Source organism: Plectrocnemia conspersa, unplaced genomic scaffold (genome assembly GCF_051122295.1).
Source record: "Plectrocnemia conspersa isolate PC_06_02 unplaced genomic scaffold, ASM5112229v1 ptg000014l, whole genome shotgun sequence".
NCBI classification, from domain to species: Eukaryota; Metazoa; Arthropoda; class Insecta; order Trichoptera; family Polycentropodidae; genus Plectrocnemia; species Plectrocnemia conspersa.
The window spans coordinates 27308747-27323153 of NW_028277178.1; the positions used below are offsets into that span (position 1 = coordinate 27308747).

The window sequence follows — 14407 nt, forward strand, 5'->3', positions numbered from 1 at the left end:
CTTCGTCGAAAAATACACATTCACTGTAACATTTTGACATCGCATGTAAATATATAATGGTAAGTATGTAAATGTATATATCATATTACTATGTATGAAAAACTTGAAATCATATAATTTTACCATATATGTATATATTTGCCAGACTGGTAAAGATATATATTTACAGGTGAAAATGTATTCTGATATGATTTCACTAAAATAACATATTTTAAAAAATATTTTCGGTATAGATTCGAGACTTTTTTTTAGGGATAACCTGAGAATTTATGGTTTAGAATCAGCTTTTTCCAGGGGGGAGAGGGGGTTGTCTTTTTAGCTTTTCCAGTGGGTGTAATAATTGGCCAGTTAGTGGTCGTTTTTTTAATATTTCGATTTCATTAAATAACATGCATTTTTCTGGACAAATTCAATGGAGGTAAACGCTCCCAGCTGCCTCCCCCCCAAATTACGTCCCTGTATCTATGGTTAATTGTCGAAGTAAGTGATAAAATTGGTAACAAAATGCTTACGAAGTCTGTAGAAAAGCTATTAAAAATAACCACATATTTGAAATAAACTCAGCGAGTTAAGCACTATAATAAAAACCAATTTAATTAAACAAAAGTCTTAAATTAAACAATTATATTTAGTCGTTTATACAGTTAATTATTCAAAAGTTTGTATAATTATGATTACGAATTCACAGCACATATCAGCAATAGCGATTTTAGGGTGATCGAATGTGACCATGAGGGTTTAGTTGATTGCTATCTGAATACAAATTAGTCATCTACTAAATAGCATGGTATCAACAATAAAATAAACCATGAAATGCCTGAAAATATAAATACGTTTTTGGAATTATTGTTTAGGTTGTAATTTTTTTTGCAGTTGAAGCTGTGCTAGGGAGCGTACAGTGCAATGGTGGTTCCAAAATGCTTTATAGACAGAGAAGGTCCTGGGCGTTTTACTTTGGATCATAATGACCATTAAACGTGTCAACTGAAAACAGGCATAATAATTCTAGTGCTCGCTTAAAATTAGACGTTAGTAACTCAACTGATATGCATTACTTAAAACAGCTGGGAAAAATAAAAAAAAGCTTGCCAAATGGGTGCCGCACAAATTGATCATTGTTACAAAGGTATTTATAAGATTTTTTCACGCAACTTAAGCGACCAATATCTCAGTCGTATGTGAGACAAAAAGTTGAGCAAATGATTAAACAAAGTGATAATTGATTGGTGTTAAAGAGAAGCAAGTTTGATAGTCTGCGGATATGAATTGCTTTGGAAGTTGTGTGCACATAGCAATTTGAAAAAATGTGCTTAATGTACGAAAATAAACAAAGTACACTTTTTCCACCAAATCTGAAATATTTCTTTGTTGTTTTTTTACAGTATTTTTGCACAAATATAGCAAAAAATGTGTTAACACATTCTCGAGAAGCCACATTTGTTTAAAAAACTAAATACAAACACTCTTAAGTGACACTGTGGTACTAAGAAGTAGTTTCACAAAGCTTGGAGCACTATGCACGTTACTGTACGTCTAGATACGCACTGTAGGTGGGCGAAGAGATCGGAGAGACACTAAGATAGAAGGGGAAATGTGCGGGTTATGGGGAAACAGACTAGTGAAAAAAATTGAAGAGACTGGAAGCGTTGTATTCAGAGATAGGGTAAGGCTTAGCCGGGAATATCGCTGCTGTAAGTGAAAGTATGACCGAAGACCCAGAATTGTCGATTCATCGGCGTTCGCAGCTTTTCTTATGGCTTTCTTTGGCGCATTTTGCATCTGAATATGTTAATGTAGCATCGACAATATAAAGTATTAAGATTTTATTCGATATATTTATAGAGATATGTATTCATATATGATAAGGTGACATGTGCACTTGGTATGCATCTCAGTAAAGGAAAGGTTATTAAATTTACAAGTAGAGAAGTCATCGTCTAAATTATTTGTACTGACTTCACCTTGGGAAAAGAACTCAAGAATAGTGTACACACTTTGAGCCATCTTACGCAAATTTATTAGACCTAGAAATTGACAGTTTATTATTTGATAGCAATATCAAACAATAGAATGACTTTTTTAGGGTTAAATGTTTACCGCATGCAAACGTGTCAAAGACTATTTGCAAATTTTGGTGAAATGCGGGCGGCTCTAAATTTGTATAAAACGGTCGTTTTGGCCAACAGTCGTCACAGTCGTCGTGCAGCATTTCCAAAATTTACAACTCCCCTTCTTTTGCATTGACAGATTATAAAGGTATTTTTTTAATTTATTATTCTTTATGTTTTGAAAAATGTGGAGGAAAATAATATATTTGTTTTTTAGAGCGCGAAGATGTTAATGACTGTAATGTTTCTGTTCGCTGTCGCGACTGTCCAGGCGATGAAGCCTGACGACGTGAGTTCGTTTTTTTTGAAAGCACCTAAATCTGTACCGCGAGCTGGAAGATCAGCGCCAGGATCATATGAAGGTTTCTTTTTGAAAGCATCCAAATCAGTACCAAGGGTCGGAAGAAGGGATGGGAGTGGGGTATTTAACATATTTTATTATCAAATATATATTTTTTTGTATGAATATTATTAAGTATATATTTCAGGGATATTCAGCTGATGATTATCAATTCATCGCTAAACCTAACTTTGAAAAGGGTAAATTTAATCAAGACACAATAACTAATGACTATACATATTTATCTTTATTTATATTAAATAACATTTTTTTTAGAAAATGAAATTCCTCAATATGTTTTTGACTATGATTCTAAATACTTATTGAATCAGTATAGCGAGGGCAAAATACCACATAGAAGCAGACGTTACGAACTGGTGCCTCATGCTTTGATGGAAAGTGAAGAGTACTCCGAAAAGCAAAGCGAGAATAACTATCAACCAAATGATAATGTTAAAATGAACTACAATGATTATTAACAAAATTAATGTGAACTTGAAATAGTGATACAAAATGAATAAATATTAAATGCACATATTATATATTTGTGAATGCTTTCTCCAAGTTTGTTATAAATTATGCTGAAAAAATACGAGAATTTGTAGGAGACATATTGCCTTTTTGATCTTGCGCCTTGGTTTTGTTTTTTTTTACATTGGATTAATCTAACTAGCACAATTTCATACAAACGTTGTCAAAGATACTCTTCCAGGTCCTTTAAACGTGAGTAAAATTATATTGAGTGCATCGTGCAGTTTCGTACTTGTTCACCCGTTGAAAATATCGAATTTCTTTTAGAGGTTTTTCAAAGTTCTCGATTTGCTGTCTAATATGATTGTCCTTTAAACCTCAGCTGCTCAGAGATTTTAAAATCTTTTATCCAGAAGCTTTAAGAAGGGTCTGCTGTAAGAGGAAACATCTTGGGCGCCAATCCACCACACGCTGGATTCCCGCCATCCACCAGTGTGGGAGAGCAAAAGTTATTATTCTTGGGTTAAATCGCAAACCCTTGAGGGGAACGGACCTCTCGGGCTGGTCGTCTGAGGTAGAGCGCGAGGCACTATATAGGACGAACAAAACATAGCAAAGTGACGCAAGCAAGCCGCTCACCCGGCCGTCATAAGCTGGGTACCCACCCGAAGGGTTGGACTCGTAGGGCCTTATTGTGGTGGAAGGACATCGAATTTAGTTTTCATCACATGCCAGATATCTGGTAAAAAGGTTTATTTTTGCACGCACATATGCTACGCTACATATAATGCATAAGGTGCTATGTGCAGGTTGGTGTGACTTGGCGGCAAATATTGCGGTCAAGCGAACTATTATAAATGTAAGGCGTTATTTGTTACCACTGTAACACATGCTGTCAATTTGCGACAGCCTTGGTAGGTGCTCGAGCCTAACCATTTAATATAAATTCTGCCCATCTAATATTTATTGTGAATTTTTAAGATAGATTCTTACCCATGTAATATAAATTCTGACCACAACTATACTAAAATTTTGACATGATCCTTTCTAATTTGTATAGTAAATCAAAGTAAATTAAAAAAAAAGTAAGACTTTTTTGTATGATGATTTATTCTGCAGATATATAATTAACTCTTTAATAAAACTACAAATTGAGCAATATATACTAAGAATTGTCAAAAGCTAGATTGTTTGTCCACAACTTATTGTTACACTGATACCTATTGGATACTAATAAAAAAGATCTTAAACAAATTAAATCTCAAAAATCACGAGTTAAAAGCTAAAAATAAATAAGCAAAAAGATAATATTTTTGCTAAGGAGCCGGAGAAAAATTAAATAGATAAAATAAAACCTCTTCATTATTTTAATCGACACTTTATTTTACACGAATAATAAATAAAAACTTATAAATATCGTTGAAAAAATATATAAAATAAATTATAAAACATCGAAAGACAATAATGGCATTATTAATAATACAAACAGACATTCAATACAGTGCATTTAAATGTAGTCTATAGTCACACAAATATATAAGCTATGACAAATATCGATAGAATACTTTTAAACGCACCGGAATGTACACATTAAAATAAAAAATGTTTATTCATATAATATTATAAGTAGAACATTAATTTTAAATATTATGCAATTGACTATGATGCACCATTGTCGACGATCCAATTAAGGCAACAAACCAACTCATTGCTAATATGATTTGATGAATGTATCAAAAAGACTACGTAAACGTATGTTACACATTTATAATAGACATATTATTAGTACGAGATAATATATTATATTTGGCAAAACATATTGAATTGATTGATTCATGTTATTTCGGAAAGTGACCTAATACGTATTTTCCGGGTTTTCTTTGTGTTCAATATTTGAATGTCCTACATTATAAATATTTAAGTTAAAAGAAATATGTATGATTAAATCAATACAAGAGGAATGTACAGAATAGTATTGGAGATGTGTTTTTAAACATACAAAATAAAATACAATATATAAATGCTTTGGTTTCGAATACTACATATTATAATAAATAATTTATGAATATCATTATACTATGATAAAAATGATATTTTGTGCAGTCGTACATATTTTGTTTAATATTTGTAATCGTTACGTAATATACACATTTGGTCTCAACTAATTCGTAACAGTATATTGTGCAGGTATTACATACTATCTCCGCGGTTAAACCGGAGATCAGTTATTGTGGCAGGCAGTTGAATTATTATCGATCAATATATATGATAACTTATCGTTAATCATCCACAAAAGACTAGCTCTATTTTTTGATTATTATTAAACATAGTTTCGTATAGCACAAACGTAGGAACTAATTAATTAGATTTAATAAACATATAAATCACATTTCGCATCGTTTAGATAATACAAATATACGAGAGTAAATCGTTTTGTGCTGGCGCAATAAAATAAATACGATTTGTACAAAACTGTATTTATTGTTACTTCACCATGCATCCGTGTATCTGACGTCGCATTCTTGAAGCGCTGGTAGCATCGGTTGGAGACGAGCCCACGTAGCGGCTGATAATTTGGTACTGTTTAAATTCAGCTTTCTCAAGCTCGATAATGCTGAAAGTGTATTGTAATTATCATTTATGTTCATATAATTATGAGGAACAATGAATATAAAATATTAAAATTATATTTACCAGCTAAAGCTTCAATTCCGACGTCCGAAACTGGAGTTTCACACAAATTCAACACTTGCAAGCGATGCAAATGTTCTACTATCAATAAAACACCGGCATCTCCAAACTGCGTTGCCCACAAGTTGAGATATCTCAAGGATGGTAGCTGTAATTTAATACAATAAATAAGTTTATTCAAAGGATAGAGAATAAATAATCAGTCTTTTTGTTTTAACATGCAATTGATTTAATTTGCTTAAAGGATGAATAAAATATGTTATTACTTTGATTAACTGTTCGGCGACTGCAGACGTGACGTGCGTGAAAGCTAAAGAAAGGCATTCAAGGTTTCCAAACGATCCGGCTGATAACAATCTCGCAACGTCCGCATCAGTAGCGCATGATGGTAATGTCAATCTTCTTGGACCACCCTTCTGTTGCTATAATATAAATAGATAAAGGGTTTGAGTTTTATATTCTTATTAATCTAGGCAAAGGCAGAATAACTGTATTACCAATTTCTTCAAATGAACTTGACGTTGACACGATGCATGCAAAGCCCTGCGACCTTGTGTTGTACTTCGAAGAGCTTGAACTGCCTCTACTCTTGACTGTTCTTCTTCCAAGACTTCCCATTCTAACATCAGGCATAACGATTCCAAGCCCGCTTGCTATAAATCACAATTAATAAATTATTTTATTTTATAAACATATTTATTTCACTGTTAATACTCACATGAGCTCTGAGACACAATAGAAGACACGCAGGCAACATTTTCGCCAGTTCAATAAGGAAACACTTCCGTTTGCAGCAACAGTTCAATAAGGTGCTCAACTGAAATTGTTGTTATAAATATGCATTTTTCAATTAATGAATATTGAATTATCATTGTGTAGGCATACCATGTCTCCCCATTGTTGGAGTCTACCCGAATCGGGATTGTTACGGGTTGGGCACAATATTTGCAGCCATCCCGGTCGTTCGGCACGTAAAGGCAATATGTGACGGTGCACGGCGCAACGTTGATCTGTCCCTAATCTATATACCGCACTGGCCAATGCGGCTAAGGCACTTCTAGATTGAAGAACGTGGGCCGGTATCGGCACCGGTTGAAGTACAGCTCCTAAACTCTCGGCCCAGTCTGAATAAGTTGATCTGAAAATTAATAAAGATTTATTTATATTCTTGAAACTTAAATATGTGCTTGGAACACAGTCCAAAGTATAGTGAAATATGATAAATAGTTAGAGGGATTAGGACATTGTCATCAGTCGTATAACAACCCAAAATGAAAAATCATCAATGACTGAGCATAAAATATATTTATGATATCAGGTTTGTATGCCGAGTGGTGAGATTTATTCAGTCAGTTAAACGCCGGAAGAACTGTTGATATATAAATTTATTGCGCAAACAAGTTATATTGATATTTATTAGTAAAATTATTGTGGTCAATCGTCATCAAAAAGGTACGTTCAGAATGAACCAATTCAAGTTTCCTATGTTGGCAGCACCGTAAATCAGACAGCTGTCAATAATTTGCAACAACACATTTACAAAATGGATTGCTTAGTCACCACTCAACGCGTTACAATTGTTCAATTGTTCTACAAAAATAATAATTCTGTACGAGCTGTGTATCGAAATTTACGATAAAATTATGGCCAATTTCATCGTCCTAATGAGCCAACAATTCGCAACGTAGTGAAGCAAATTGATGATACATTCTGGGCGCATACACCTACACCCGTATAAAGTTCAGATAACAACTGAAGCCCAGAGACCATGGACAGCGAAGAATTTACGCAGATTGAGTAGCAGGAAGGATACTGATTTTTCAAAGAAAATCTTCATCTTTGATGAGGCACATTTCCACCTCTCTGGGTGTGATAATAAGCAAAATTGCCGCATATAGGGAAAGGAAAATCTTCAGTGATTTACGAGAGAGCATTACATGTCCAAAAAGTGACTGTTTGGTGCGCATTGTGGTCAGGCGGCGTCATTGGTTCTTATTTTTATGAAAACGGTGAAGATCAGACTGTAAGTCAATGGTGAGCGCTTATAGATAACTGATTATTTTTGACACGAAATTGAAGATATTGATGTGGAAAACACGTGATTCCAACAAGACGGCGCAACTTGCCACATCAGGTGCAACAGTTCACATTATTTCACGTTTTGGTGATGTCAACTGGCCGTCAAGATCATACGATTTAATGCCATTGGATTTTTTTGTGAGGTTACACTAAGAGTCATGTCTACGTCAACAAACCCGAACGTTACAGCAGCTAAAAACCAACATTAGACAAGTTGTAGTCGAGATACCTACCGAAATGTACAAAAAGTCATCGAAAATGACAATTTTAATAAATTTAATAAAATAGATCTCCCTGAATTTGTTTTTTTTAAAAGTTCAGAAACTTAAATTGGATCACTCTTTAGTAGAGCAACTCGATGACAGACTCATGGTAACCATTTATTATTATACGCTTTGCACCTCGTCGTTATATTGGGCACACTTTGTTTAGTTACTATTGTATTCTTTGTTCTGTGGTTACCATACAGATGTTTTCGCCGCTGTTTCTCAGCGATGATCTACAATTTTTAAGATTTTAAATGCGTTAGTTTATAAAATATTTATTATAAAATTAACAATTACTATGTAATAATTTTTATTTACTAAAATTTTTAAAATGTTTGTAGTTGATTTGAATTACTATAAATTTTAAAATTATTTGCGAAATTTCACTGCAATTTATGCTCATGTTTTAAATGTAATGTGTTGATAATATGTGAGAGGGAGCAACTTTGTTTTTGTATGGGGTGCTAAAAAAGCTAGGGCCGGCCCTACTCTATTGTACACTGCAGATATACCTGATAATCCAGGAGCTAAAATTGCAACTTTGGTTGATTATGTCGCAATCATTACAACTGGTTAAAGCACGAAGAAAGCGTCTGCCAAATTTCAAAGTGCAACTTAGTTTTTTTGTCAGCATGATACAAACAAGCGTATCGATTGTATATTTTTGCGGATCAGAAAGAATTTTACAAAATTATCTAAACAAAGGATAGTCTTTGCCAATAAAAATATTGAAGGGTCAGTCGAACGAGGTATCAGATACATGGACACTCACATTCGCATTGCATCGTTGGCGAATCTATCGATTCTTAATTTAACTAGATTTTTTTTCTTCTGTTTTTGTCTGAATCATCATATTCATAGGAAGGACAAAGTCTGAAAAAGTATATAAGCGCGAACATTGTGGACTAAGTTTACTTCTGTCGGGAACTTTCAGTCAGAACTTGACACTTCGCTTCCGACTTGGAACAAACGAGTGTGGACCGAGACGATCTCTACAAGATCAAGAAAGCAGCCACTTTCCATATCAAGTTAGACCTGGGCTAGAATCCAAGAGTTCTACTTGGAGGCTATGTGATGCAGACTACAGTGGGAATATATACCAAGAATTTTAAAATGGAAATTTAAAAAAAGATTTATATAGAACCATATATTTTTAATAATAAAAAATATTGTTTTGATAATACCATTATTAAAAATATTTATGGACAGCTTTTTTGAGGCAGAAATGTTCAGAAAATAATAATACACATTTATATATAAATCATTATATTTATAAACCAAATATTTTCAACTCTTGTGCAATACGCGGGTATATTCAAGATTAACACCCACACAAATTTACCACATAAAAGAAAGTATTCTCAGTTATAATAAATAAATATATAAATATAAATTGATAAACAAGCAATATAATATATATATATAGAATGTTTTGTATTGCTTTTCTATTATTTGACTCATGATTCTTTTAAGAAAATGTGTCATAATTTAAGAAGCTTTCGAGCAAAATTTTTATATTTTCGTATGATTTTTATAAATGTCTAGCATTATTATTGTAATCATACAAATTTGATAATCAATATACAATAGATGACTGTAAAATTTAAATAGATGAAATTTGGGATTGAATTATTATATTTTTATATAGTTGATGATAATCTTTATGATTGAATAGTAGAATACGAGATGTAATGGTGTATATTCAATAAGAAGTATAGTAATAAATTACTTACATATAATCGATTACATTGGAAAAGCAAAGCATATTATTTTCCTCCACGACTGAATAAGTGTTCGTCATGGGCGTATACGATGAGTATGAATTGTAGTGCTTTGTCTCAGACTTGTTCATCTCGTTCATTTTCTCTTCGTTGATGCTGTTATCATTATCTCTGCAACTGTCGTCATCTATTCTGCACGAATAGTTTATGATTGACGTCAAGTTTCCAGACTCAGGTGAAGCTAATGGAGGTATGGAATGGAACGCGGCTAAGCACGCCGCAGCTAAGTTTGGAAGCACTCGTGGATGAGGACAGTTGAATCCTGGACCATGAACTGTACCGACCCAGGCTCGAACTGTTTCACTGCCACCGGAGTCACGATACAAGGCACTGTAAAATAATAATACTGAAGTTGAATGTTTTAGTATGTAAATAAAAATTATAAAATAATATTTTGCCAGTGTATTTTAATATGTATTTAATAATAAATAAAGATGTATATAGATTTAATACTAGAAATAGAGATAATTTAATGATAGTTAGGTATAAAAAAATGAGTATGGCCAGGGGAATATTGTACAGAAGTGTGAATTTGTGAAGTTACTGTTACTGTAATATCAAATACACTACCTGATGAAATCTTGCAAGAAGCGCCTCAAGTGTGGAGCTTTTCCAAAATCAACGTTATGTTTGAGTATACGTCTGGCAGCTTGGTGAAGGATGGCTTTGATCTGAACGGTGAGTGAACGGTTTCGACAGATGTGACACAAAGCGATGGCCAGTGCTTCCGGCAACGTTGCTGTACCGACTATAGGTCCTGATAATATTAGCACAGCTTCTCCATCATCAGGCCAACAGTCCTACATCAGAGTAGAAATATAAATCAATCTTTTTTTTGTTATAATAAAATAATATAAAAGAATGGATAAAATACCAAAACAATTAATTTGGAGATTATATCTAATGGTCCGCTGGTGAAACATTCATCTTGTAAAGGTGTAACCATCACAATATCTATAAAGCACTGTAAAAAATATTATTATCATTAATTATATCTATAAATTAATATAATTATAATATAAAATATATACCTTCAATTCTCTGAGTAAAAGATCATTATCGTCAATAGAGAATAATGTATTTCTAAATTTATAAATATTCCTCTGAAATTAAAATAAATATATATAAAGAATGTAATAAGTATTTATTAAATTATACTATTATTACCTTCCATAGAAGAGAGTTATACCATTGATCTCTGGTGTAAGCGTTTTTCGCCTGTAATAAAAACAAATCAGATATTAATTAAATAAATCTTAATATTCTTTAAATATATTAATATTTTATATACATTGTACAAAGGTTTATGTTGTTTGCTTTTCCCCGAAATACTAAATCTTAATTAGACGTTAACTTTATATTGAGAGCAAATTGTAATTATAGGGGTTATTTGAGAAATGTTTCCAAATTAGAGTTGGCACATTAGAAAATGAACGCAGAAAATAAATTTAAGCCAAATAATATTAGAAAACATTAAAATATATATTTTCCCCTGGGAAAATAATGACCTTTATACAGGTAAATTATTTTTCTTCCATAGCATTTTAGGCTAAACAATATATATTTGAATGGGGGTTTAAATAACATATATTAAGGATCGTCAATTCGAAAATTTCTCAATGCACAGCCAAAATATTTCTTTCAAGTAATTTACGTATATATTTTTTAAATGTAAAAAATATTTATTTATAGGAGGAGCAATCTCAACTATATTACATAAAAATCGTTTTTTTATTGATGCGCCAGCGAGCCCCGAAAAGTCTGGAGCAAAGACCATTATAGGTTGAATTGCATTTGTTGCTCTTTTTTTACTTATTTACTCAGTGAAATGATGTAATAAAAAGCAATAATATATAGTTGTTACAACAATATTTTTTTTTATATTTATTTACTTAAAAAATAAAATTTAATATAAATCAAGTTCTACTTAAAAAACACCCGTCAACACATCGACTAGTACAAACTCTCTTTAGTTGGTAGCACAAAAAAATGACATTGTATTATTTTCCAATGAAAAAAGTTATTTTTTTTTAAAAATAACATATTTTGTGAAAACAATTTTTTCAAATAGGTTTTTTATTTAAATATAATTTTTAAGACTTTCTTAATGCTAAATTTAGCACCAATGTGACGCATATTCCGTGGACTATTTAGGTAAAAATATGTATGAATGGAGATAAGAATATACAATTAGTAGAAATAATTAAATGTATGCAATACCTGCTTTTGTTTACACTTCGCCAGCCATTCCTATCATAAAAAGGGTGTGGTCATTTCTCTGTTCCATAATTACTGGGAACTGATAGGTACCGTTAGATTTGCCTGCGATAAAGCAAATGTATTTCTTTTATGTTGACCCGTCGCGCATATACAAAAATATAAAAATATCGAACATGTTAAATATTTTCGGTACTACCGGTATTTCATTGTGTTTTATCGGTAAGTCAATTTTTGCCCCAATACCGGTACTACTGGTATGAAATCCCTAACCACAAGTAGCAAAAGCAAATTTTGTTCAACAATTTATTTAGTGTTTTCCACAATAAAGGTGTTTTTGGTTTTACTATTAAATAATTATTTTAGGAATTTAAAAGGCAGCTCTTGATTATAATTTTATGTAAGATTCGATTGGCTACCCCTGCTATACGACTTTCTCAGAATCAACTAGCTATACATTCATAAATGTGCTATTGTTCGTTTCGTGGGATTGTATCAGTATAATTTATTTTGAGTTGCTTAAACCTGGTGAAACAATTACCGTTGATGTGTATCGTTAACAATTAGAACTGGTAACGATAACGAATTTGATAAAAAAATTCCGGATCTGGTCGACAGAAAACGCGTCACACCGTAACATGATAGTGCCAAATTTAATACAGCAAAAACAACTCGAGAAAAAAATAATGCAGCTTCAGGTTTAACTTAATTTTGAATGAAATTTGTATAATAGAGGATTCAAAATTATATTGGATAAATTAATAAAAAAGAATAATAAAAATAGATTCACCTGTTTTTAATTTTGTTATTATAAAAAAATGTTTAAAAATTGATTATATATGGTTATGATTTACGAAATAAATGAATGAAATTGATTGATTCAGATGATTTATCTCATTTTGTTCATGTCAACACTGAGATCGAGGAAACGCGGTCAATTCGAATGAAAAACGGCCGACACCCCGATGATTGATTTACCGTTTTTACGCGTCCAGTATTGCCACAATTAAAAATAAATTTTGTGGGATACGTGATCCATGGCCCGTCAATTGCGACGTTAACGAGCCATCGCCGTCAATCGGAAGAAATGCAAATGCGAAATGTGTGTACGTGTGTATGTGCGTCACGGCGCCAGCGCCGGGCAAATAAGTGCCGTTGACGTCATCGGACGCCCAGGGCCGCACTCGACACGCCAGGTGCTCTTTCGCGGGCCAACGCTCTCGGTTGTTACTAAGGATAATCTATCTTGGACATAAAAGTCGGAATGAAAACTTATATGAAGTTCATGTTTCAAAATCCATTTCAAACAGATCCCTATAAATCAAACTCAGTTAAGAGACTCAAAAATAAATTAGAAAAACAGTAGTAACAACACGCGAATAGCAATGAAGTAATTTTAGATTTTTCATACTTTGATTATTTGGTAAGATTTTTTTATAACAATATTACAACGCAAATGAAGCATATCAAACCGAATTTTGATCAATAAAAGAGCGCAAAAAACAAATATCCATTCACAAAAGTCTACGGCGTTCCCACTGCAACGGCGCCGATAGAGTTTTATTGCTTTTGACGTGAATTTTTGACTTCTGAGAAGTGATAATTGTTTTTGCGTCCTTCTATAGATCAAAATTCGGATCGAATATACTTTGATTAACACTCTTATATCAGCAGTGGTTTGAATTTATTTCTATGGAACAATATGCGAGATGCTACGTTTGTCTATACTTCTTCTTCCGCTTGTTTACCCTGAGAGTTGAGATTAATTAGTTTGTATTTTAGCCTTGACCTTGAGTTCTAAAACTAAATCTAAAATCAAGTTGAGTTTGTTTAATTCGTGTAGGTTAGGTTTGGGTTTGAACAGCAAACGCACGTTTCGAAACTGTCAAATTGAGTTTTATCGACATTTTACAGCAGCATATAGTTTCACTAGCACCTATCAGTTTTTAGTTATTATATTTTCGGCGGTGAAAATGTATTTGGATTTCATTAGTGAAAATATAACTTCACCGAAAAATACACATTCACTGTAACATTTATATATCGCATGTATAAATGCCGCTCATTCGGCCTTCAAAAGCTGGGTGCCCGCCCATTGGGTTGGACCCGTAGGGTCCAAGTACTGGTAACGGCAGTGGTTCAAGCACAGATGCCACACTCTATGTCCGATTGCCTGAATGGCCAAAATCATAATCATAATTAATGACATATTTTGTGAATCAACAAATTGTTTGAGATTTTTTTTATATAAAAATAAAATTGTGTTGCATGGCATTTATGCAATATATTAAAACAATAAAATGGTTTAATTCTGATTTTGCATTAAGTCTTGATCGATTTTAGTAATGCTAGATAATATACAGACGTGAATAAGTATCAGTATAATTTTATGAAAATATGCGTTTAGGGATTTTGGACAGTCGGACAATCTGGCCTTTATTTTTAGGATTTAGT

The 14407-nt window shown here is 32.7% G+C and overlaps 2 protein-coding genes across 5 annotated transcripts in view; one reads left to right on the plus strand and one right to left on the minus strand.

The window, feature by feature from the left end:
* The first annotated feature begins 1162 nt into the window (after positions 1 to 1162).
* ETH (Ecdysis triggering hormone) lies at positions 1163 to 2988 on the plus strand. The gene is made up of 6 exons (XM_088203776.1): positions 1163 to 1315; positions 1383 to 1550; positions 1746 to 2256; positions 2326 to 2529; positions 2597 to 2648; positions 2725 to 2988. The coding sequence occupies exons 4-6, from the start codon at positions 2335 to 2337 to the stop codon at positions 2925 to 2927; spliced, it is 450 nt and encodes a 149-aa protein (XP_088059902.1). The 5' UTR covers positions 1163 to 1315; positions 1383 to 1550; positions 1746 to 2256; positions 2326 to 2334; the 3' UTR covers positions 2928 to 2988.
* Positions 2989 to 4281: 1293 nt separating this feature from the next.
* The window catches only part of LOC148226658 (C-Maf-inducing protein-like), a 57556-nt gene continuing 47430 nt past the window's right edge, over positions 4282 to 14407 (minus strand). For 2 of the 4 annotated variants that reach the window (XM_088203772.1, XM_088203773.1), the window contains exons 5-15: positions 10904 to 10954; positions 10768 to 10839; positions 10611 to 10700; positions 10307 to 10536; positions 9689 to 10066; positions 6496 to 6748; positions 6329 to 6427; positions 6108 to 6263; positions 5877 to 6032; positions 5614 to 5758; positions 4282 to 5533 (exon numbers count right to left, since the gene is read on the minus strand). In XM_088203772.1, coding sequence (XP_088059898.1) covers positions 5409 to 5533; positions 5614 to 5758; positions 5877 to 6032; positions 6108 to 6263; positions 6329 to 6427; positions 6496 to 6748; positions 9689 to 10066; positions 10307 to 10536; positions 10611 to 10700; positions 10768 to 10839; positions 10904 to 10954 — 1755 coding nt within the window. In that variant the 3' untranslated portion in view covers positions 4282 to 5408. Of the gene's footprint in view, positions 5534 to 5613; positions 5759 to 5876; positions 6033 to 6107; positions 6264 to 6328; positions 6428 to 6495; positions 6749 to 9688; positions 10067 to 10306; positions 10537 to 10610; positions 10701 to 10767; positions 10840 to 10903; positions 10955 to 11956; positions 13895 to 14407 lie in introns of those variants that run through there. The other 2 variants (XM_088203775.1, XM_088203774.1) reach the window with 2 other exon arrangements.

Coding starts and splice junctions, on each gene's coding strand:
- ETH (XM_088203776.1), top strand. CDS start 2,335: ATGTTAATGACTGTAATGTTTCTGTTCGCTGTCGCGACTGTCCAGGCG. Junction 2,530..2,596: donor GAAGAAGGGATGGGAGTGGG/GTATTTAACATA, acceptor TATATATTTCAG/GGATATTCAGCTGATGATTA. Junction 2,649..2,724: donor TAAACCTAACTTTGAAAAGG/GTAAATTTAATC, acceptor CATTTTTTTTAG/AAAATGAAATTCCTCAATAT.